General features: G+C 38.8%; 3 protein-coding genes across 3 annotated transcripts; 2 read left to right on the top strand and 1 right to left on the bottom strand.

Annotated features, from left to right (window-relative positions):
* Positions 1-110: 110 nt before the first annotated feature.
* On the top strand, positions 111-3,064 carry LOC117301729 (potassium channel subfamily K member 2-like). The gene is made up of 2 exons (XM_033785756.1): positions 111-435; positions 2,484-3,064. The coding sequence occupies exons 1-2, from the start codon at positions 111-113 to the stop codon at positions 3,062-3,064; spliced, it is 906 nt and encodes a 301-aa protein (XP_033641647.1).
* A 2,999-nt stretch (positions 3,065-6,063) lies between these two features.
* LOC117301728 (potassium channel subfamily K member 2-like) lies at positions 6,064-7,669 on the top strand. The gene is made up of 2 exons (XM_033785755.1): positions 6,064-6,385; positions 7,101-7,669. The coding sequence occupies exons 1-2, from the start codon at positions 6,064-6,066 to the stop codon at positions 7,667-7,669; spliced, it is 891 nt and encodes a 296-aa protein (XP_033641646.1).
* A 2,367-nt stretch (positions 7,670-10,036) lies between these two features.
* Positions 10,037-16,241, bottom strand: LOC117301289 (snake venom metalloproteinase neuwiedase-like). Its single transcript, XM_033785177.1, has 8 exons — positions 16,121-16,241; positions 15,138-15,279; positions 14,232-14,398; positions 13,783-13,866; positions 13,300-13,421; positions 11,929-12,057; positions 11,408-11,539; positions 10,037-10,121 (listed from the first exon to the last, which is right to left on the bottom strand). Exons 1-8 carry the CDS (start codon positions 16,238-16,240, stop codon positions 10,094-10,096), a joined length of 924 nt encoding a protein of 307 aa, XP_033641068.1. The 5' UTR covers position 16,241; the 3' UTR covers positions 10,037-10,093.
* Positions 16,242-23,062: the final 6,821 nt, after the last annotated feature.

The raw sequence follows: 23,062 nt of genomic DNA, 5'->3' as shown, positions 1-23,062 counted from the left end.
GGATTTAGATCTCCTCAGATATTGTTTTTCAAATCTGGATTTAGATCTCCTCAGAAATTGCTTTTCAAATCTGGATTTAGATCTCCTCAGAAATTGCTTTTTTTCTCAACATGAAGGCCTGGAAGAAGATATCCATTTTAACTGTTACCCTTTGCTTGTACATTGTTCTTGGCGGGGTTTTATTCATACACTTGGAAGAAGAACAGTCACGGGAGGCACAAGTACAATTTATTGACTTTGTCCAGAACTTTTTAGCGAACAACAGCGAGTGTGGCTTAAATATTGACGCGACCAGGCAACTGATTCAAGAAATAGAAACTGCCACGACAGACAGAGTGTCATCTATTGTGTACGGTAGCCCTGCGGGTGTCGCGAAGGAGGTTTGGTCCTTGCAAAACGCTGTTGTGCTTTGTTTCACAATAGTCACCACAATGGGTGAGTTGAATTTCTTTCAAGTATTTTCCAGTAAAAAGGTAAATACAAAAATGTTGTTTCACTTTTTGTCTCTAACTCATGGGAGTTTTGTGGCCGAGCGGATTATAGCATCGGACTCAAGTTCTGGTCGTTAAGGTCATCGGGATATGGGTTCGAATCCCGGTCGTGACAGCTGTGTCCTTGAGCGAGACACTTAAAGGAACACGTTGCCTTGGATCGGTCGAGTTGGTCTTTGAAAAGTGTTTGAAACCGTTCATTATTGCAAATGGTTTTAGATAGATAATTTAAAAGTAGAATATAATAATCCACACAAGTATCACTCGAAATTGCACGGTTTTCCTTATACGTCGCGAAGAAACCCGGTCGGCCATTTATGGGAGTCAACATTTTTACTCCCATAAATGGCCGACCGTGTTAGTTCGCGACGTATAAGGAAAACCATGCAATTTCGAGTGATACTTGTGTGGATTATTATATTCTACTTTTAAAATATCTTTCCTAACCATAATGTGTTTCATAACAAACGGTTTCAAATGCTTTAAAAAGACCAACTCGTAAAGACTTCTCTTGAAATATTATTCCATGAAATGCTTTACTTTTTGAGAAAACATTAAAACAATTATCAATTCTCGACAACGAGAATTACAGATTATAGTAAACACATGTCATGACACGGCGAAACGTGCGGAAACAAAGGTGGGTTCTCCCATTATTTTCATCCGACTCCGATAACCGATTGAGCATAAATTTTCACAAGGTTTGTTATTTTACATATAAGTTGTGATACACGAAGTGTGGGCCTTTGGACAATACTGTTTACCGAAAGTGTCCAATGACTTTAACCACAAGTACCTGTGAGGGCAGAGATGGAACGCGCACAGCACAGGCTGTATACCCCCAGTCGGCTGAGATGGTTTAACGGCACTGTACACGATTGCTCATTATTGTCAAAGACCAGTGTTCTCACTTGGTGTATCTCATCATAAGCAAAAAATAACAAGCCTGTGAAAATTGTGGCTCAATTGGTCATCGGAGTTGCGAGAAAATGATGAAAGAAAAAAAAACACCCTTGTTGGACGAATTTGTGTGTTTTCTTGGAATAAAAGACTTCTAGCTAGTATTATTTTAGTGAGAAATTACCTCTTTCTCCAAAACTACGTTACTTCAGAGGGAGTCGTTTCTCACAATGTTTTACACTATCAACAACTCTCAAATGCTCGTTACCAAGTCAGTTTTTAAGTTGATATTTGTTTCGAGTAATTATCAACCGTGTACCTTCCCTTTAAGGGAATGAATATGACCCTGTGACCAGGGGTAACAATGGCAGAAGCTCTTTGTCGGGCCGTATAAAGCGCTATATAAAAGTCGATTATTACGGAGACGAACAAATTTATCTCGTGGTAAAGAAATACAATTTCGAGGGGACGAAATATTAAGTCCAGGTATCAAAATACTATTTCTAGGGGACTGTTCGAACCCTATCTTGGAAGGTCAGGATGCTTAAGTCTTTGAACATAATAAATGTTTATTCCCGTGTAGTTACTGCTCGTCAAAGAACACAGCACACATTACGAAAGAGGTTTTTCTCATGGTTCGTTACAGGCACACTCGCCCACAACTTTCCCCAGACTTCAAAGTTTTATTGCCTTTGTTGGCCTTCTAAACATCCTTAATTTCATGACCACAACAATAATATAGCAATACAACTACCATTATACAATTATAAGAAACCAGTGCAGACCTGGGCCCAATTTCAAAGAGCTGCTAAGCACAAACAAAATGCTAAGCGGGAAATTTCTTCCTTGATAAAAACAGGATTACCAACCAAATTTCCACCTGATTTTAAGGATAAGCAAACATCAGCCGAATGCCAGTAACAAGCAATATGCAACTAACAGAAATTTGGTTGCTAATCCTGATTTTATCAAGGAAGAAATTTCATGCTAAGCAATTTTGTGTACATATCAGCTCTATGAAATTGGGCCCAGCTTATACACTTTATGCATAACTGAAGTGAATACTTTGTTTTTAATATTTTGTTCTTTTAGGATTCGGATGGATCACCCCGAAGACAAAGGCAGGCCAAATGTTTTGCATATTTTATGCCATCATTGGAATCATTCTGCAGGGATACATGCTCTCTGTTATCGGCGACACATTCCACGTCTTCTGGTTGAAATGTTCCAATCTTTTCAAAAAAGGTGTTGCGTGTATCAAATCGAAGCGACGGCGAAGTTTCTTCGGTACAGCAGCAATTATTACCACCATGTGGGCCATCCTCATTGTTATCCCCGCAGCCATTTTCATGCAAACGGAGAACTGGTCTTTCATGACGGCGCAATATTTCAACGTGGTTTCACTCAGCACCTTGGGGTTCGGTGATGTTGCTCCTTCGCACGCTGCTCTTCCGTTTATGTATCATACCGTCTTCAATGAATGGGCGTACAGGCTTGGTCTCATGCTCTACATGTTCCTTGGTATGGCGATTATTTCCATTGTTTGCGTCGGTGTCTGGCGCTCTCAGAAGAAAAATATGAAGAGGGCCATTAGCAGTACTCGACTTCGTCTGATGAAACGTGGGATTGGAAAGAATAGCATCAGTCAGAATATTGAAGAGGACATCGAATAGTTTTAATAATAATATCGAAGTCTTTTAATATAGCGCACGTATCTACCAGACAGGGTACTTAAATGCAGTGGACACTATTGGTAATTACTCAAAATAGTTATCAGCATAAAACCTCACTTGGTAACGAGTAATGGGGAGAGGTTGATAGTATAAAACATTGTGAAAAACGTCTTGCTCTGAAGTAATGTAGTTTTCGAGAAAGAAGTAATTTTCATCGAATTTGAATTCGAGATCTCAGATAGAATTAATTTGAGGTCTCAAAATCAAGCATCTGAAAGCACATAATTTCGTGTGGACAAGGTTTTTTTTCTTCATTTTTATCTCTCACAACTTCGACGACCGATTGAGCTCAAACTTTCACAGGTTTGCTATTTTATGCATATGATGAGATACACCAACTGTGAAGGCTAGTTTTTGACAATTACCAATAGTGTCCATTGTTTCTAATGTGCATGGTTTATATAGGCATAACATGGGATGGGCAATAATATTGTTTGATTGTTTGAGTCACTATGGTTGGAATGTCCCGTCAGGAATATTAAGTGTTTGTAATGGGTTTCGTAGAGCGCACTATAAAACCAAAGGAATATGATTATATGTGGTTGAGATTTGCGTTGCTTGGTGCTGAGAAGGGTACTGTTTGGGTGTGAACCAGCGGACAGTTATATAGCCAGCGCTGAGGCTGTGTCGTGTCGACCTGTCTAGCACGGGTAGGGGTCCGTCGTATGTTTTATAAGGCCCATCAGCAACGCAAATCCTCCCGGGAATCTCGGACCCAAGGATAATTGGTGTCGAAGCCAAAAGCATTGTGAGTAACTTTAAAGTATAATTTATTGGGATTTAATCAAGCTATGGGTTATTCTCAAAATGTCCCTTGCAAAATTATTGTTGGGTACTTCTATTAAATTGTAGTTTCTTCATAATTTCTAATTTGGTGTCACTGTGTTCCATTCTTGTGTCTGGGTTTTATGTTTGATATTAGTCTGAATAGAGTGGCGCAAGGTTCCACGCGATAAATGGGAAGGTAGTGCTCACTGTTACATGCCAGGCTTCGGATTGATGATACCCAAGCCTTCACCAGTATGGACTGTAAAGGGGGTAACCCTGTTTCAGCCCCAGGAGTAGGTGGTCCCTATAAAAAAATATTGGAGCCCACACTTTAAAGAATTTCATAAAAAAAAAATGACGCACCAGATATACGTGTACAATATAGACTGTGCAAGTCTCGCGCGCACCGGAGCGAGAAAACACGACAACTGAATAACTTAATTTGTTTATGAATCAAATCTTTGCTTTAATTTTGTCTTAATGCCGAATCTGAACAACAAAAAAAACCCATTAGAGCTTGTTTAAATTAGTTTTAGCTTTTTAAACGAATACACAATTATCGGTTAAAGTCTATATATAGACAAAAGTAAAACTCTGGGACAAGGATGTTTGTTTGATCTTAAATGTTTTGAAACCCCTTTTGTAAATCTACGCCCGAATGTGAAACTACTGAAAGCTGGTTTATACGCGGACGCACGATAGTCGCAAGAAGGGCGTTAGATAAACGCGTGACACATTTTAAAGAGGAAGCCGACGCCTAAGCGACTAATGAAAAGGCTTTCCACCCCGCGCGGCCAAAACAAGCGTCTGTGTAAGTTTCGTGATCGGAGATGGGCACAAATTCTTAATTTTTTACAAGTAACCTGACCTGAGGTCAAGTTTAAATATCGGTTTTTCTTCGTTATTATGTTGACTTTAATTTTACTTTTATATATGTTGTTAATTAGTATTACATTTTTAACAACATATGTCATTTTTATGGTCATAAACTATATTAAACTAAAGTAATGGACGAAACAAAATCTCCCCAACGTAAAACTCCATCAGGTTGGGACCACAATGGTCCCGGAAGTTCAAATCTGCGCGAGACTTGCACAGTCTATTGGCAGCTCTGATATTTTGGGTAAAAACAATATTCATGTGAACAATTTTAATTTGAAGGCATAATCTCCTTGCATTTGTTTTCCCCTGGTTATAAAACCGGCTTGTGAATCAAGTGACCACACTTCCAAACACTGCACTCTATAAACAGTGTTTAGGTTTTTAACACACCTTCTATGCATAAGTTTTGTGACCCACTTTTTCCTCATGTTTATCCCTAAACTTGATTTCTTGTTGTGTTTGAATCCTAAAAACCATCTAAGCAGGTGTCAAAATGATAAACATGTTCGTAATTAAAACATGTTTACAAGGTGGGTATACAACTTATGTGTTTAAACTCTAAGCACTGTTTTGTGTCGTTGCTGTGCGGTTATGAGCATTGAAATTCCGGACTGCAGCCGATTTCACGAAACTGTACGCAACTGCGTAAGTCCACTTGCGCAACGTTTATGGCGCAACTTACGCCATAATCGTTGCGCAAGTGGACATACGCAATTGCGTAGAGTTTCGTCGTCTTTCTGAGTGATGGTTCGAATCCTCCGCCCGTGACGCTTGAGTCCTTATTGCCTCGTCCTTCGGATGGGGCGTAAAGCCGTTGGTCCCGTGTGTTGTGTAACGCATGTAAAAGAACCCTGTACACTTATCGACAACATCACCTTGTAAACCACAACATGGTGCTTAGGATTGGGTTTCATAATTCAAATTTCATCACACTCACCTTGCATGCGGAGCGGCGCTTTGCATATTTTGGGAAACGGGCGTTTTATCAGTACAGCTATTTTTTATTGTGTTTGTGTAATTTCTTCTCCGTTCATCCCCAAAAAGAGAAAATAATAATAATAATAATTGACCTTGTAATTAATAACCTGTAACAGAAGCCTTGGGAGCAAAGCACAATCGTTTTGTTGCTTGCGGGTAATTTAAATATTCAACCAGCTGTTTAGGTATAACAAATTCTAGTCTGTACATGAGGTGATTTAGCAAGATATCACAGCTGGCTGATTTTGAAACTGTTTTTAATAACAGACCTTACGGTACACTTCAAATCTGGACGTATTGGGTACTTCAGCATGAAAGCTTGGACGAAAATATCTATTTTATCTGTGATACTTTGCCTGTACATTGTAATTGGCGGTGTTGTATTTATGTACTTGGAGCAAGGAGAGTCAACGAGAGCGCAAGCAGAATTGTTCGACTTTGTAAAGAAGTTTCTGGCAAACAACAGCGAGTGTGGCATAGATATCAATGCGACGAAACGAATGCTAAAAGACCTAGAGATAGCCAGGCTAAACCATGCAGATATTACTTTTGGTGGTCACCCGGCTGAGATGATGCAGGTATGGTCCTTGCAAAATGCTGTCGTCCTTTGTTTTACGATAGTGACCACAATGGGTAAGTTTTATTTTTGTATTATCTTCTCACTTTGAGGCAGTAGACACTATTGGTAATTACTCAACATAATTATCATCATAAAACCTTTCTTGATTACGGGGAGAGGTTGATAGTATAAAACATTGTGAGAAAGTAATTTTCCATGAATTTGATTTCGAGACCTCAGATTTTAATAGAATTTGAAGTCTCGAAATCAGCCATCTAAAAGCACAAAACTTCGTGTGACCATGGTGTGACAAGGGTGTTTTTTCTTTCATTTATATCTCCCTACTTCGACGACCGATTGAGCTCAAATTTTCACAGGTTTGTCTTTTTATGCATATGTTGAGATACACAAAGTGAGAAGACTGGTCTCTGACAATTAACAATAGTATCCAGTGTCTTTAAGGAAATCATATTTATGGGGCTTTGATAAAGCCCGGTTCAGACTGTGTCACAGATTCTCAACGAACATTATTAGCAACAATTGAGCTGCTTATTCTCATCGTTAACCATATTGTACTACTGTGACTCCTGTGTGGAGAGAAGCAACTGTGATAAAGTAAACCTTGCTCAAGGATGAAAGTGTCGTGACTGACATCGCAAGGATTTGAAAGAACATTCTGTATTAATTATAGAGCTTGAGTCTACTTCCCTGGCCGCTTGACCAAAGAACGCCCGTCTATTCTGCGACGAAATAAAATTGTTGTTTCTTTCTTTTTTACTTTCCCAACAGGATTCGGTTGGATTACACCTAGGTCATTTGGAGGTCAAATGTTTTGCATTTGTTATGCAATAATTGGAATTCCTCTGGAGGGATACATGCTATCTGTTATTGGCGACACATTCCACTTCCTGTTTTTGAAATGCTCCAATCTGTTCGGAAAGGGTGTAGCGCGTATCAAGTCAAAGCGATGGCGAGGTATCATTGGTTCATTTGCAATCATTGCCACCATGTGGGCTTTCCTCATAATAATTCCCGCAGCCATTTTTATGCAAACGGAGAACTGGTCCTTTCAGACGGCGCAATATTTCAACGTGGTTTCACTGACGACCATTGGCTTTGGTGATGTTACTCCTTCGCACGTAGGTCTTCCACTAATGCAGCAGACCTTTTTCACCGAATATGCTTACAAGCTTGGGGTCATGCTCTACATGTTCCTCAGTATGGCGAGTATTTGCATCGTGTATGTCGGTGTCTGGCGCTCTCAGAAGAAGAATATGAAAAGGGCCGTTAGCAGTACTCGACTTTGTCTGATGAAACGCGGGATTGGAAAGAACAGCACCAGTCAGACTATTGAATAAGACATTGATACAAGTGTCATTCACACGACATCAATTTAACTGGGGTACCTTGCTTAACTTTAGCTGAGGTCTCGATTTCAATTCAAATATTTAAGTGAGAAATTACTTCTTTCTCAAACACTACGTTACTTCAGAGGGAGCCGTTTCTCACAATGTTTTGTACTACCAACACCTCTCCATTGCTTGTTACCAAATAAAGTTTTATGCTGATAATTATTTAAGTACCCTGTCTAATAAGATTTCGATATTATTATTGATATTATTCCATGTCCTCTTGAGTACATCGAATAATTGTTTTGAGTAATTACCAATAGTGTCAGTAGCCTTGGTGAGGTCACCAGTAGTAGTTGGTGATGGAAGTAGGGGCTGGTAAGGAGATGATCCGTTGTCTGCCGCTCTCTGTATTCACAGGTATTGGGACCTGCAGTGTTTACCACCTTTAGCATAATTCACAATACACCATCAGACTCTTGTGCGCAACCCAGCTATGTGGTCCATCCAGTATGAGTGCCAGCATATCATCGAATTTGAAAAAAAAATACAAAATAATAACAATGCTCTGATTTTGTTAATACTCATTTACAGGCTCTATCGGCAAGTCAACGTTTCCTTTCGAAGGGTGAAAACTGTTCTAAATTCTTTAACTTGAGATATTGTAAGTAACACATATACTAGCCATGCCGTCATAATTGACGTAGGTTCAAATGAAGAGTTTCTTCAAAGGCATCTATACAGTCACCTGGAGAGAATCTGCGGAAGATTCGCCGCTGGTGATTGCAACAGCGCCCTCTTCCATAATAAGATATCTGCATCAAGTATTAAAAACACAATATTGTCGTTTTATATTTTTCATTCTGCAGTTTATTTCTTTTCAAAACAATTAACAATTCTGATTTGGTTAATTGAAACAACTAATTCCTATACCTTGCCAGTTGTTAAAGTATGGCGAGGCTTTTGCTTTTTCTATAGAAGTTTCTAATGTATTCCCGTAATACGTACTGAACATTGCACTAGCATTGAACCGTGAATGTCATCAATTCTCCGCCTCGCCCCCGCACCTTTACTTTGTTTCCGTTATTGATTTGACCCCCCCCCCCCCTTTTCAGCTTTTACCTTTTTGTTTTGTGATATTATTAATAGCCTTTGAGAAAGACTCTGCTAGGGTCGAAACGTTAGGCCGTTATTTTTGTGTTTAAAGGCAGTGGACACTATTGGTAATTACTCAAAATAATTATTAGCATTAAACCTCATTTGGTAAAGAATAATGGGGAGAGGTTGGCAGTATAAAACATTGTGAGAAACGGCTCCCTCTGAAGTGGAGTAGTTTTCGAGATAGGAGTAATTTTCCACTAATTTGATTTCGAGACCTCAAGTTTAGAACTTGAGGTCTCGAAATCAACCATTTAAACGCACACAACTTCGTGTGACTAGGGTGTTTTCTTCTTTCATTATTATCTCGCAACTTTGATGACCGATTGAGCTCAAATTTTCACAGGTTAGTTATTTTATGCATATGTTGAGATACACCAAATGTGAAGGCAACTGTGACAATTTCCAACAGTGTCCACTGCCTTTAACCATGGCTATGGTTAAGGTCCTTAGCTATGGCACAGGTCCTTTTGCTTAATTCTATTTTCTTATGTATTATTAAAGAAGAAATTGCACAGTTGGCAGTGTTCAATTAACAGGATTACTACGAATTGAAATAATTATAAGTAATTATTGAAAACCCATTTTGTTGCAATGTGGTTCTGACCAATGTGATCATCTCAAACTTAAAGCAATCGCACAACATCGGTGAACAGGATTTTCCTAAGGCCCACACTTCGTGTATCACAACTTATATATAAAAATAACAAACCTGTGAAAATTTAGGCTCAATAGGAGACTTTCCAACGCTAGGCGGCAGCAGACATACCGGGTAATTCCCATTGTTTACGTAGTTCTGAACATGCGCATAATTCTGAGAACAATGGATTTACCCGGTAAGTCTGCTGCCCTCTATCGTCCCCAGAAAGTCTCCCATTGGTCATCGCAGTCGGGAGAAAATTACGAGAAAACCCAACCGTGTTTCCACACGTTTCGCCGTGTCATGACATGTGTTTAAAATAAATCCGTTATTCTCGATATCGAGAATTGATATTGTTTTAATGTTTTCTCAAAAAGTAAAGCATTTCATTGAATAATATTGCAAGGGAAGTCTTTCACCACTACCTTCTGTAAACCTTGTAAGTTATTTGAAATTCTGTGAACTTTTAATTTTTGTTCTGTACAGAAAGTGTCCAATGGCTTTAATCGTCTTGTTTTTCTTTTCTTTTGTATACTTGAAACTTTTTTTTTTTTTTTTTTTCAAAAATCTTTAAAAAAGCTTGAATCGGTTAGAGGAAAGATCTTCTCGTAGCTGTTTAGTTCTGTTCTTCCTTCCTAAGCATCATCATAGCACGTCTTCCTACTGTAAACACAAGAAAGACAAACGGTCATTCGTTGTTTAAAGGAACGTTACATAATTGGTAAGAAACAAAAATCGTGAAGATCGCAGATTTACGAAATAAACCTTACACAGTCTAATGATGATGATAGTTGAACACATCCCTTGAAATATTTCTGTCTGAAATTTCATATTTTATGAGAAATAAATAATCTAATCTCGCGTTTGGAGTTTATCGCTCAGTGAGCGTTTTATTCATTTTTTGTTTTGGCATCGATGCAATGCAAAATTTGGAATCGGTTTTTCACTATTCTCTCGTGACCCAGATGGCCGATCGATCTCGAACTTGTGTCAGTTTATGCATGTGGTGGATTACATAAAGTGCTTACACTGCCAGCAACTTGTTTGCTAGCAAAACCAATTCTGTAATGCTCCTTTAATGGTTGTCATTGTTTGATAATATAGAGTTAACATAAAACGGCACAACACATTTTCTTCTGTTCTCCCCCCACACTATTTATTCAAACATTATAAAACTATTTTACCGAAGTATTGTAAATGTCGGTGTTTAACGTGTGATCGTTAAATGTTGGTTCTTTAATAATTGGTAAAACATTAGTATGATGCTATCTGAAGGAGACACAATTATATTTTTGGCGACCTCTTACTAGAAAAAATGTATAATACATTGCTAAGCCAGGTAATGTCTGCTAAGTTAAAGTAATTTAGTGTTCAACATAATACGTTTGTGATTTAACATTGAGGCTTTTGCTAACTTTCCCGTCATGATTTAAAAACAGTAAATTGTATATTATTTGAAATATTGTTGTAACTCTTCCCCGGCGAAATGGGATATGTTCATTTTTTCAACAAATCAAGAAATACAATCAAATCAATGAGGCACTGGATACTATTGGTAATTGCTCAAAATATTTGTTAGTATAAAAACTTACTAGTAGCGATCAACGGAGAGATGTTGATAGTATAAAACATTTTTGAGAAACAGCTCCCTCTGAAGTATCGTCGTTTTCGAGAAAGAAGTTATTTCTCACTAAGATATTTGGTTTTGATTTCGATACCTCATCATTGATTTTGATGTCTCGAATTCAAGTATCTGAAAGCATCTGAAAGTTTTTTTTGTCTTCAATTATTATTTCACAACTTCGACGACAAGTTGAGTTCAAATTTGTACAGGTTTGTTATTTTTGGGATATGTTGAGATACACCAAGTGGGAAGACTGGTCTGTGACCATTACCAAAGGTGTCCAGTGTCTTTAATCTTGTGTCGGAGCATATTATAGTTGTCTTACCCAACAAAATCGCAGTAGTAATCTCTGCTGCATGAGGACCAATCCCAGTACACTTTGTTTTTACTCGCCCATGGTGACATTATGTATTTACCAGGACCGCATATTCCTGGTTTGTCATGCTTCATCGACAGGCTGTGTATATAAATAATTTAATAAGTATTTTGTTATAGCCATTAGAACAACAAATGCAACCCAAAAAACAAATCCGGGATTCCATTATCCCAGCCAGGGGGGCTTGACTTAATTTTGGGCCAGTTTGACCCGGAATTTGTATCAACGGGTCAAACTGACAGAGTCATGACTATGGGAGAATTTTGAACGCTAGGTGGCAGCAGACTTACACGGTAAGCTTTCGTTGTTTATGTAGTTCTAAACATGCTCACACTTTCAAGAACAATGGATTTACCTGGTACTATAGTGTTCCCGGAAGTCCCCAAGGTAAGGACACAAGTCATGTTAGGCATGCAATGTTAATCACCTCTCAGCAATTAATATTATGCAAATGATTACATGTGACGTACTTATGACCAATCTCGTGACACATTGTACCTGCCGTTGATGTCAGAGTCCGACGTATGGTGACGGACGCGGAGCCCTTCTTACCGCACGACCCAAGTGTAGCAAGTCCAGTTTTACCTTTGACTGGATATCTATATTATTGAAAACAAAAAAAGTGTATGCAGGACTTTTGAACAAACACAAATTTTAAGCGATGGACTAGCGCTGTTGTCGATAGTTTAACAAACACTGAACGCTTTGAAAACAAACAACATACTGGACCCACTGGGCGCTCCGGAAGTCATGTATTGCGTTACAGGTAAATAACGTTAATGCCGCGCATATAAATCTGGCGTTTCCCATTGTTTCAGCATCGGTTTCTTTCTAAGATGGCGGCTGGATGACATCAATGTATTATACAAATATTGACTGCTTCGAGTGCTATGGTTAAAACTATGACTCCCGAGGTGATCCCCGGAGCGTTCTATTTTCCCGAGGCGAAGCCGAGGGAAAATAGAACGTTTCGGGGATCACAGAGGGAGTAATAGTTTTAACCATTGCACGAGTAAAAGCAGCCAATATTTGTTTTATAACACCCCAAACATTTCTAAATACTGTTCAGACTTTACAGACCTGAATGCTACAATCCACGGACGACGCGAATACAGATTGCGAAAAACTTTTACTGTTACATGCAGTGTCATGTAATCCGAAATGGTTACAGACTATTAATTTATCATCCTCGTACACGCAACGGACGTCTGGGTACTGCACGCCGTGTGCTAGTCTTTCGGACTAGCGCACGGCAAACCGATGCACTATCACACGGCCGTCGTCTAGCAAAACTAAGACATATCATGTGACGCGCTCTAAACCAATGAAAAGGCAGAATATTGGTAAGGGGTGTTATAAAGGTATATAGATGGATTGCACATAGCGTTAAGGCCGAGTAAAGGTCGAGTTATAGTCGGTCGCGCGATGGCCGGGCGTCGGAAATATTGACGCGCCATCATAAAAAGACACGGTTTTTAGGCCTCAGTCTTAGGATTGCGCGCAAGATTTCCGTCGCGCGACCATCGCGCGACCGGCTATAAACCGGCCTTTATAGTCGGTCGCGCGATGGTCGGGCGTCGGAAATCTCGACGCGCGATCATAAAAAGACACGGTTTTTAGGCCTCAGTCTTAGGATTGCGCGCAAGATTTCTGTCGCGCGACCATCGCGCGACCGACTATAAACCGGACTTTACTCTCAGATAATGGTAGCCCTTCATGCGTGCACGTGTCATCAAAGATGGTGGTCAATGATGACGTCATGTGCAACCCATCTATAACCTTAGCATAGTTAAATGATGTCATGTGAGTTTAGGTTTGTGTTAATTGTGTCAACGACTTACCCAGAAACAAATGCAGCATTGTCCCAGTGCGTTGGATCAGACGCGGGTGGATTTGCCATGCCGCAGTATCCTTTAGCCGCCCTCAACGTCAGTCCTATGCTTTCATTTGATTTGAATACCGTCTGTTCATAACGCGGTATGTTCAAAGGTAGAAGGTTCTTGTGGTTAGTTTTACACAGGTTTCAATAGTGTAGTTCACACAATAGATTTCACATTAGTACAAATCAAATAAATAAAACATACCTTTAACACAATTCCGTCAAATTATCAATTTGAAGATCAATTAAAGCGGATGAAATGGATGACGCTTTCTTTTGTTTTGGCAAGGTCTATGTTGGATGAACATGTTGTGGTTACCCCGGCTTCAGTTGTTGATATCCAATCCATCAACTATTATTTTTTATTTCTAATTTAAAAAAAAAAGGGTAACTGAAATTAAATTAAGGCTGGCTAAATGAGTAGCCCTTCTTGTGGTTAACCTACCTCGTCGGCAAAATAAGCGGCATTGACTAATTTGGGAACCAAGTTCGTTCCGACGAGAGATGGCTTCTGGAAGACGCCTTTTACCTGCATTTAAAAAACAACAAAAACAACAACAATACTCTCTAATTAAAGATAAAAAATATGTTATATATTGTTATGTATGGACACTAGAGGGCGATATTCTTCAAATCCTGGGTGTTATGTAATATGCTTCCATGCCAACAAATATATATATTTTTCTAAAGTAAATCCAGCCATTTCAATGTTCATAAAAACCTCTTCATTGCCGCCAGCAAACTTGTTGTTTTCATAAAGGGGGCAAAATGTATCACGAGCATGGGGCGCTGTTCTTCAAACCCTGTTTGTATTCAGGCAATGCTCGTTAGTCGATTAAAAGTGTACGCTGTAAGTGTTGATGAGCTGATTCTAAACACTATTTATGCCCTCACCAAATTAAAAAGTGCCAAGTATTCAGAATGGAAAGTGTCTCCAGCTTGCTGCCAGGCTTGGAAGTCGTAGAACATTGCCAGCTCAAGATATTTAGTTGACTGTCCATCACACGAGTAGGATTCAAAACCAACTTCACCTTCGTCGATATCGTCAACATCTTCGTCCTCTATGAAAGAAAGAAAATGTAATAACTGTCATCCTACAAGCTGCATTCAGTTTATATGCATGTTATAATATCAAAGTTGACCAAAGAACAATGAGAGGGGACCAGTTGCTCTTTGACTTAAAGGCAGTGGACACTATTAAAGGCAGTGGACAAACATTGTGAGAAACGGCTCCCTCTGAAGTGACGGAGTTCTCGAGAAAGAAGTAATTTTCCACGAATTTGATTTTGAGACCTCAGAAATAGATTTTGAGGTCTCGAAGTCAAGCATCTGAAAGCACACAACTTCGTGTGACGAGAGTATTTTCTTTCATTGTTATCTCCCAACTTCGACGACCAATTAAGCTCAAATTTTCACAGGTTTGTTATTTTGTGCATGTTGAGATACACCAAGTGAGAAGACTGGTCTTTGACAATTATTAATAGTGTCCAATGTCTTTAATGCCTCTTTTGCTGGTTACCATACTTTTGCGGACGCGTAAAGTGGATTGGCCACATGCCTATATTAAATTGTGCCAGCACATGGACGTTGTCTCAACGGCAGATCTCTGGCAATATTCACGAGCCTCGAAGTGTGGCGTCAAATGTTCATGCTATTAGGCTGGGGGATCTATAAAAGACCGTGCAAGTCTTAGCTACTCGAACACTTTGATCCGAATGCGTGTGTTTGTCTTTGTTTCCAAAGTGGTCCCGTTTTGTTTTTATATGATGCTTTTGACGTGCGCTGTCTTGTATTTCTTACCCGTTCCACACATAACATCGTCGTCATTGCCCTTGTACACGACATGAGGATGACCAAGTCCTAAGGTTGCCATCTCCAGTGCGTTTTCCCCGCTCAATGGTTGGACTACCATCGTTCCCTTTTCATAGAAAATGATTGCAGTCTACAAGAGAGTAAAAATAAATAGTACAATATCATTGTTAGTTCATTATGAACCCAGCAATTGGTAACGGGCAACTTGAAGGCAACCAAATTGCAGTGCATGACCACTTTGGTAGCACATTGGTAACTTTGTTCAACCACGATGTCTTACGAACCCACAAGCACGCACGTGCACAAGCCAAAATTCCCCACTTACCCGTGAAATTAACACGCTTGACATAAAGCGCACGCCATTATTCGCTTTTTCCGTACCGTAAGCCATGATTCTTTGCTAATCCATGAAATTGGGCCCTGGTTTGAAAAAACCTCGTCACTACTCTGGTATTACCAAAGGGTCCGGGGTGGATTTCACAAGGAGTTACGACTAGTCTTATCTCGAGCTAGGACCAGTTACTCGTCCTAACTTAGGACTATCCATGCAATTTGTATATCTCGTCCTAAGTTAGGACTAGTCCTAACTCGTTGTGAAATCGACCCCCGGGTACCTTTTGTAGGACATAATTTTACACAGATTTACAGTAAAAACTCGCACAGTTTGAAAATAATGATAGTAGAAAGTTTCCCTTATACTTGATGAGGTGCTGCAGCTTTTAAGTAAAACGAGTCACAATTATGTTGGCATGTAAAACGTATTTACGTTACACTGTTTAACACATTTCTAAACTACAGCACCTCAGCAAGTAATGTTAACGTAGGCTTTCCTCTATCATTATCTTTAAACGGTTTAAGTTTAACGTTATTCAAGTTAATGTTACAAAAAGTACCCAAATCCATACAAATGTACTGTTCAGATTGTACTAAGAGATTTTTTTTTTTTTGGTAGGTTGTCAACAAACACTTACCAATCCATGACTGGTTTCTGCTGAGACAATGGACTCCGGGTCAGAGGTGACCGTTCCAGAGTACATACGATCTGTACGGAGTGGGATCTTGAACTCTCCTTCTTCAGATATTCTCACCATTTCTCGCGTGACAACGCCTTCGTCATCATGACGTAGGTTCAAATGGAGAGTTTCTCCGAAGGCATCTACAGTAATCTGGAGAGAATCCGCGGGGGATTCGTCGCTGGTGATTGCAACAGCGCCCTCTTCCGTTTGTATCTTAGGGTAGACAATTTCGTACTCAGGTGCTGCATTAAAGATAGTGGACACTATTGGTAATTGTCAAAGACTATAGTCTTCACAGTTGGTGTATCTTAACATATTTAAAGAAAAAACACCCATGTCACACGAAGTTGTGTGCTTTCTGATGCTTGATTTCGAGACCTCAAATTCTAAACTTGAGGTCTCGAAAAATTCGTGGAAAATTACTTCTTTCTCAAAAAATACGTCACTTCAGAGGGAGCTGTTTCTCACAATGTTTTATACTATCAACCTCTCCCCATTACTCGTAACCAAGAAAGGTTTTGTTATGATAATTATTTTGAGTAATTACCAATAGTGTCCACTGCCTTTAAGTAAACAACATGGCAACAAAAACGTGTTATAAGCTATCTTGATATCTCGTGGAGTGTCTGGGTATGGGTACATGTCTAAAGAAAAAACACAAACAATGGCAAAAAGAAGTCGATAATTAACATTTTAAATAATTTCTGCAGACATTAGAACGATGACGGTGATGATGGGGATGTGGGGTGATGATGATGATGATGATGATGGTAGATTTTTATTTCAGGAATATGCACCGATTAAGTCGAGTCATTTGTGTGTCCGAGAGGTCATTCGGTTGTGACACTGGACACTATTGGTAATTATAAAATACCAGTCTTTTCTCTTGATATATATCTCAACACATGCATACAATAAACAACCTGTGAAAATTTAAGCTCAATCGGTCGTCGAAGTTGTGAGATAATAATGCAAGAAAAAAAAACGCTTTTGTCACACGAAGTTGTGTGCTTTCAGATTCTGAGGTCACGAACTAAAATTCGCGAGAAATTACTTCTTTCTCGAAAACTACGTTACTTTAGGGGGAGCCGTTTCTCACAATGCTTTATACTATCAACCTCTCCACATTACCAATTAAGGTTCTAATAATTACTTTGAGTAATTACCAATAGTGTACACTGCCTTTCAGAGTCTGTCGAATAAGTTCATCACTAAAAACAACACGAATCGACATAATATTATTATCTGTGATTTCCACAAGTTTCACAACAAGGTTCTTACCATCGTCGTGATCCTGGGCTCCAAAGATTCTGTATACATCTGAGGAACCTAGTCGCAATGCTCTATTCTCAATCAAAGCTGACAGGTGACCAGTCTCTTCGTTTGAGGACAACTCCTGTGAAGAATGTCACATGTTTCTTATTTTGTTAATAATTAATACTAAAACAAATGATCGAGTGCACGCTTTACCTAAAAAGAAGCAAAGTAAAATAATCAAATATTCATACGCACACAAAGTAAAAGAAAGTATAAAATCTAAAATTAATATTCCGGTGTGCAACACAAAGGTAACAAAATGACAGGGAAATGATAACTAAAAAAAAACCTGATAAATAATGGAAAGGGGAGTGGAAAACAGCTCCTCTACAATAAACATGAATATTTTACCCCACTTGGCTTGGCCGAAACGGCAAGTGCCAACGACACAGCTAACAGTACTGAGATCTTCATTCTGTAGGACTTCAGTTTTCCCTTTCTGACTCCAACGAATTTGTAAAGCATTTTTATACTGAATTTTGCTCATCTCTACGTGAACAATAACGACATTCACTCTAATTATTTTTTTAAGACAAAACGAAACACGCGGGGACGAGAGCGACAAAAACGATATTATAAATTAAATAACCGTAAATTACTATTTTGGAAGGCATGCATCATGAGTTTTATTGCAGCTACATTATTAACTTTGTCATAGAAAAATCAATTAAGTAAGAATTATAAACCCTACCTGCAATAATAATGTGAAGTAATTTTATGGTAATTGTTTATATGTAAAGGTGAGCTTTAAGCCTAAATTATGGGTTTCCTAAAGAGTTCACCATGCACTCTGATCGAACCCATAGAGGTCATTAACACTTTCGTTGTGGTTTCGAGAGAGTTTTTTGTTTCGTCTTTTTCTGTAGCAGCTCACAGGGTAGGATTACATAATAATGCTGCTAGATAATAATAGGTTTTCTCGGTCAATGTCGGCAAATGAGCAGCCAAATCAACCTCCAAACTATTCTATTTCGCGCTAAATCGAATGCTACTTAAAAGGGTCATTCGATTTCGTTTTAAGACTAGTCAAATGAAATGTTGCGTCATTCGAATTAACAAAATAATCATTCAATTTAACAATTCATCAAAGCAGCATTCAAATTCGCAGACGCTTCTTGAGGCGTGTGTGTCACGAAAAAGAATGACGCTACGCTAACTTGAACAGAGTGCTAAAGGAATTTGACTCGACCCAAAACCAAATTGAATGGCCGAATTCTGAATTTGAAACGCAGTAACAATTGGAGAGGCAAAACAGCTTTAATTCGAACGCATGAAAATGAAATTGACTGCTCATTTGCCGAATTTGACCAAGAAAACCTATACTATGAACAAGCCTATACACTAATTGGTATGAGCTAAATTATTTCATCGAAGCTAACGACGATGAAATAATTTAGCTCATACCAATTAGTAAACACAAAGGAAATTGTATTTATTCATCATTAATATTGATATTGTCGAAAACTAACGCCTTCGCATTTAATTAGTTTGAGCATTGAGTCAGATAAAAGCCTTGAAAAGCTATTGTGTCCATTTTATCCTTACAAAAAAATATTCGAGAGCCGATTATTGTTCCCAATGGGAGCTTGTACTTTTATACAAACATTACCGAAAGGGTAAAAAATTGTGCATAAATATTAAGCTATCTTTTAAAAATTTAACTACGATTCCAGTTGTTTACTGCAAGAATCTTGAAAAATTGGTTTTCAGAAACTCGGGCGGTGCAGGGACTATAGAGGGTTAAATTCTTAATCACTTAAAGTACTTAGGTTTATAATATGTGCCGTTACTAATTGCGTACTAAAATAACAATGACCCTCCAGTTAGATATATTTTTAATTAAGTAGAGATTACTTTAAACTTTGGATGATTGGTGCATTTTTTTTAATACTCAATTCGTTTAAAGAGCTCTAAATATTCCTTTTAATTGATTGCTTTGGTGTTTTTGCTTATACTCCTTTTTTCCTGCCGTGCTTTTCAGCTTCTTCATGCATTCACCAGAATTACACAAACAGCAGAATTTATATAAAGTCGAAGTACATTATAATATTGTACTATTTTTAATTCTCAAATACTTTAACACACAATACACAGTACAGAATGCACATCAGTCGACACTTACTATTTAAAGTACACGGTGCCTTGGATCGGGCGAGTTGGTCTATGAAAAGTGTTCAAAGACACTGGACACGTCTATTGGTATTTTGTCAAAGACTAGCCTTCACAGTTGGTGTACTTCAACATATGCATAAAATAACAAACCTGTGAAATTTGAGCTCATTCGGTCGTTGAATTTGCAAGATAATAATGAAGAAAAAAACCACCCTTTGTCTCACAAAGTTGTGTGCTTTCAGATGCTTGATTTCGAGACCTCAAATTCTAAATCTGAGGTCTCGAAATCGAATTCGTGAAAACAATACTTCTTTCTCTACATTACTTCAGAAGGAGCCGTTTCTCACAATGTTTTATACTATCAGCCTCTCCCCATAACTCGTTACTAAGAAACCTGTTATGCTAATAATTATTTTTAGTAATTACCGATAGTGTCTACTGCCTTTAAAACATTTTGTTAAAAACGCATTATGGTTTAGAACGATATTTTAAAAGTATAATGTAATGATCCACTCAAAAATATACCACGAAATTGCAAGACTTTTCTGTTACTTTGCGAACTATTTCGGTCGGCCATTTGGTGGACTCAAAAATTTGACTCAACAAATTGGTGTTGCAGTTTAAGTAAGACGTTTAAGGAAAACCATGCAACTTTGTCGAGGCATTTTTTTGTGTGGAACTTTTTTCTTACCATAATTTTTCATAACAGACGGTTTCAAACGCTTCACACAGACCATTATTCCTCCATGCATAGACCAACTCTCCCGATCCAAATTATAATTTAATACCGAGTTAATTAAACAAAATTATTTATGAATTGAAGTTGAATATAATGCTGATTTCATATACCCTCGAAGCAATGTTGAGTAATAATAATAATAATACCAATAATAAGAGGAAGAAATGCTTATTAGCGCATTTCAGTACTGCAAGTACTCACAATGCGCTTTACAAAACAAATAAACACATTTATACAATAGAAAGCAACAAATAAACTATTAACAATACAATATTACAAAAAAGATTGAGTGAACAAGTGAGTTTTGCGATGGGATTTGAAGAGGTCCGGGTTTATCTGGGAACGGAGGGTAGCCTGCAGGAAGAGAGTTCCAAAGGGTGGGTGCGCTGAAAGCAAAGGTTCTTTTACCGTACGTTTTTGTTCTGTATGGGGGAACTTGTAGGAGAAGCTGTGAAGAGGATCTAAGGGACCTTGTCGGAGTGTATGGCGTTATCAGTTCAGAAATGTAATGAGGAGAGAGACCATGGACAGCATTGAGTAGTGGTTTTGACTGAATGCAAGACTTTTAAAGTGAAATGTACATCTGTGTTTGTCAACTTTGACCGGAAAACGTTTCATCTTTTTTATGTTCCAACACCGAGAAATTCGTAACGAGAAAAGAGTTTCAAACACTACGTTACTACAAACCGTCCTTTGAGGATGGCATTATTATACAATTTACTCTAACGAAATTTATAATAACTGTACATTATTTCTAATAATGTGTGCGCATAAACTCTTGGTTTTTTTTCTTCTAAATCTGCTTGCAGACAAAATTTAAAAAGCATAATAAAATTCCAAGAAATGCAGTTTATATTTACAAAATGTAATAAAAGTCTTTTCCTTCAATTATTAAAGAGGAACACTGTGTGAAACTCAATTGGCCGTACACGGTTGTTGACTATTAAACGAAACGCATGTTATGCGCTTCTTGAATAGGTATTCAAATCTCCAACCCCCACCCCCCTCCTACCCCCGTAGCCCCACTTTTTACTGTTTTGAATATTTCCGTAATGATTTACCTTTAATAATTATATTTATTATTTATTCTGTTTGGATTAAAACACGTAACATGCCAAAACTAAAATGACATGTTTACAAAATTCAACAAAAAAAGACAACATTTATTAAGTGATTAGTCTTTATATTTCTCTTATTTTCATGCTGCATTTCTTGAATGAGTAATCGAATCCTCCCCATATCCCCACTGGATCCCTTGACTGTTTTTAACACTTCCGTAAGGATAGTATTTACCACTAAGATGCGCGTCAAAACACCCAACGAACCACCAGGCACCTTCCCGTTTTACTGCACATTTTTCTAGTCAACATGAATCGCAGTCACGATCCCTTGTAGTGAAAGGATAATCCATTGTCAAGTCCCAGTGAGTCACCTGTTGTCTGGCTCTCAAACCAGCTGACAGTGATTTTGTAATCATCACCAGATTAAGCAAAACTCCTGTAAAGGGCCAATTGAGAATTATCATTCCAGTCAGTCAACTCAACACGTAGGTGCCACCGTCCAGTCGCAGTTAATGTACGCAGAATGTCATTGCCCAGCCAGAACTCACCATTGAGGTCCCCAAACTCTGCTTGGTATTCACCCCAGTTGCGGTAAAAGTCAACAGAGCCATCTTGTCTTCTCTGGAACAAGATCAAGCCTCCACCGTCGGTCTCCATGTCACAGTAGATCTGGACGCCCTCTGGCAGACCATCATCCCAGGGTAGATTGTGTATTGTCCATTGTCATTAGTACCTGATAATAGTAACTCTTTGCAGCTCTTGTAGGTACCTGGTGAGTTTGTTAGTCTTCAGTCTCTGCTTCTCGTATTTTCATGTTGCATTCTTTAAAGGAGTAGCCAACCCCAAAACCAGATAACCACTGAATCCCCGTGTAGTAGGCCACATTTGGGGTTTGAGAATACCGACCGTTGAGATGAGAATCCAAGCAGTTTTTAAACCACCAGGCACCTTCCCATTTCCATGCACAGTTATTCTGGTATGCATCGTTGTCATGGTCAAATGTTGTGAACGAATACCCATTATGGTTTGCCATCATTGAGTCGCTTGCTGTACTAAGAGTATCATATAAGCTGACAGTGATTCTGTACTCGTCACCAGATATGGCAAACCTCTTGTAAAGGGCCCAACGAGGGTATCCGTCCCAGTCGGTTAAGCTAACACGTAGATGCCACTCTCCACTCCCAGTTAAAGTACGCAGAATGTCATTGCCCAACCAGAACTCACCATTGAGATCGCCGAACCCTGCTTTGTATTCATCCCAGTTACGGTAAAAGTCAACGGAGCCATCTTGTCTTCTCTGGAACACGATCCAGCCTCCACCGTCGGTCTCCATATCACAGTAGACCTGGACGCCCTCTGGCTGACCATCGGGGTAGATTGTGTATTGTCCATTGTCGTCATTCGTACCTGATAATAATAACTCTTTGCAGCTTGTGTAGGTACCTGGTGGGTTTGTTAGTCCATTTGCCGGTTCAGCCTCCGCTTCTCGTATTTCCATTTGGCACTTTTTAAAGGAGTAGCCAACCCCAAAACCAGATAACCACTGAATCCCCCAGTAGGAGGCCACATTCGGGTTTGAAGAATACCGACCGTTGAGATGAGAATCCAAGCAGTTCTTAAACCACCAGGCACCTTGCCATTTCCATGCACAGTTATTATGGTATGCAT

The sequence above is a fragment of the Asterias rubens genome, chromosome 17, assembly GCF_902459465.1.
Source record: "Asterias rubens chromosome 17, eAstRub1.3, whole genome shotgun sequence".
In the NCBI taxonomy this organism is placed as follows: domain Eukaryota; kingdom Metazoa; phylum Echinodermata; class Asteroidea; order Forcipulatida; family Asteriidae; genus Asterias; species Asterias rubens.
The sequence above is the reverse complement of the archived record's forward strand: the minus strand, read 5'-3'. Positions and strand labels throughout refer to the sequence as shown.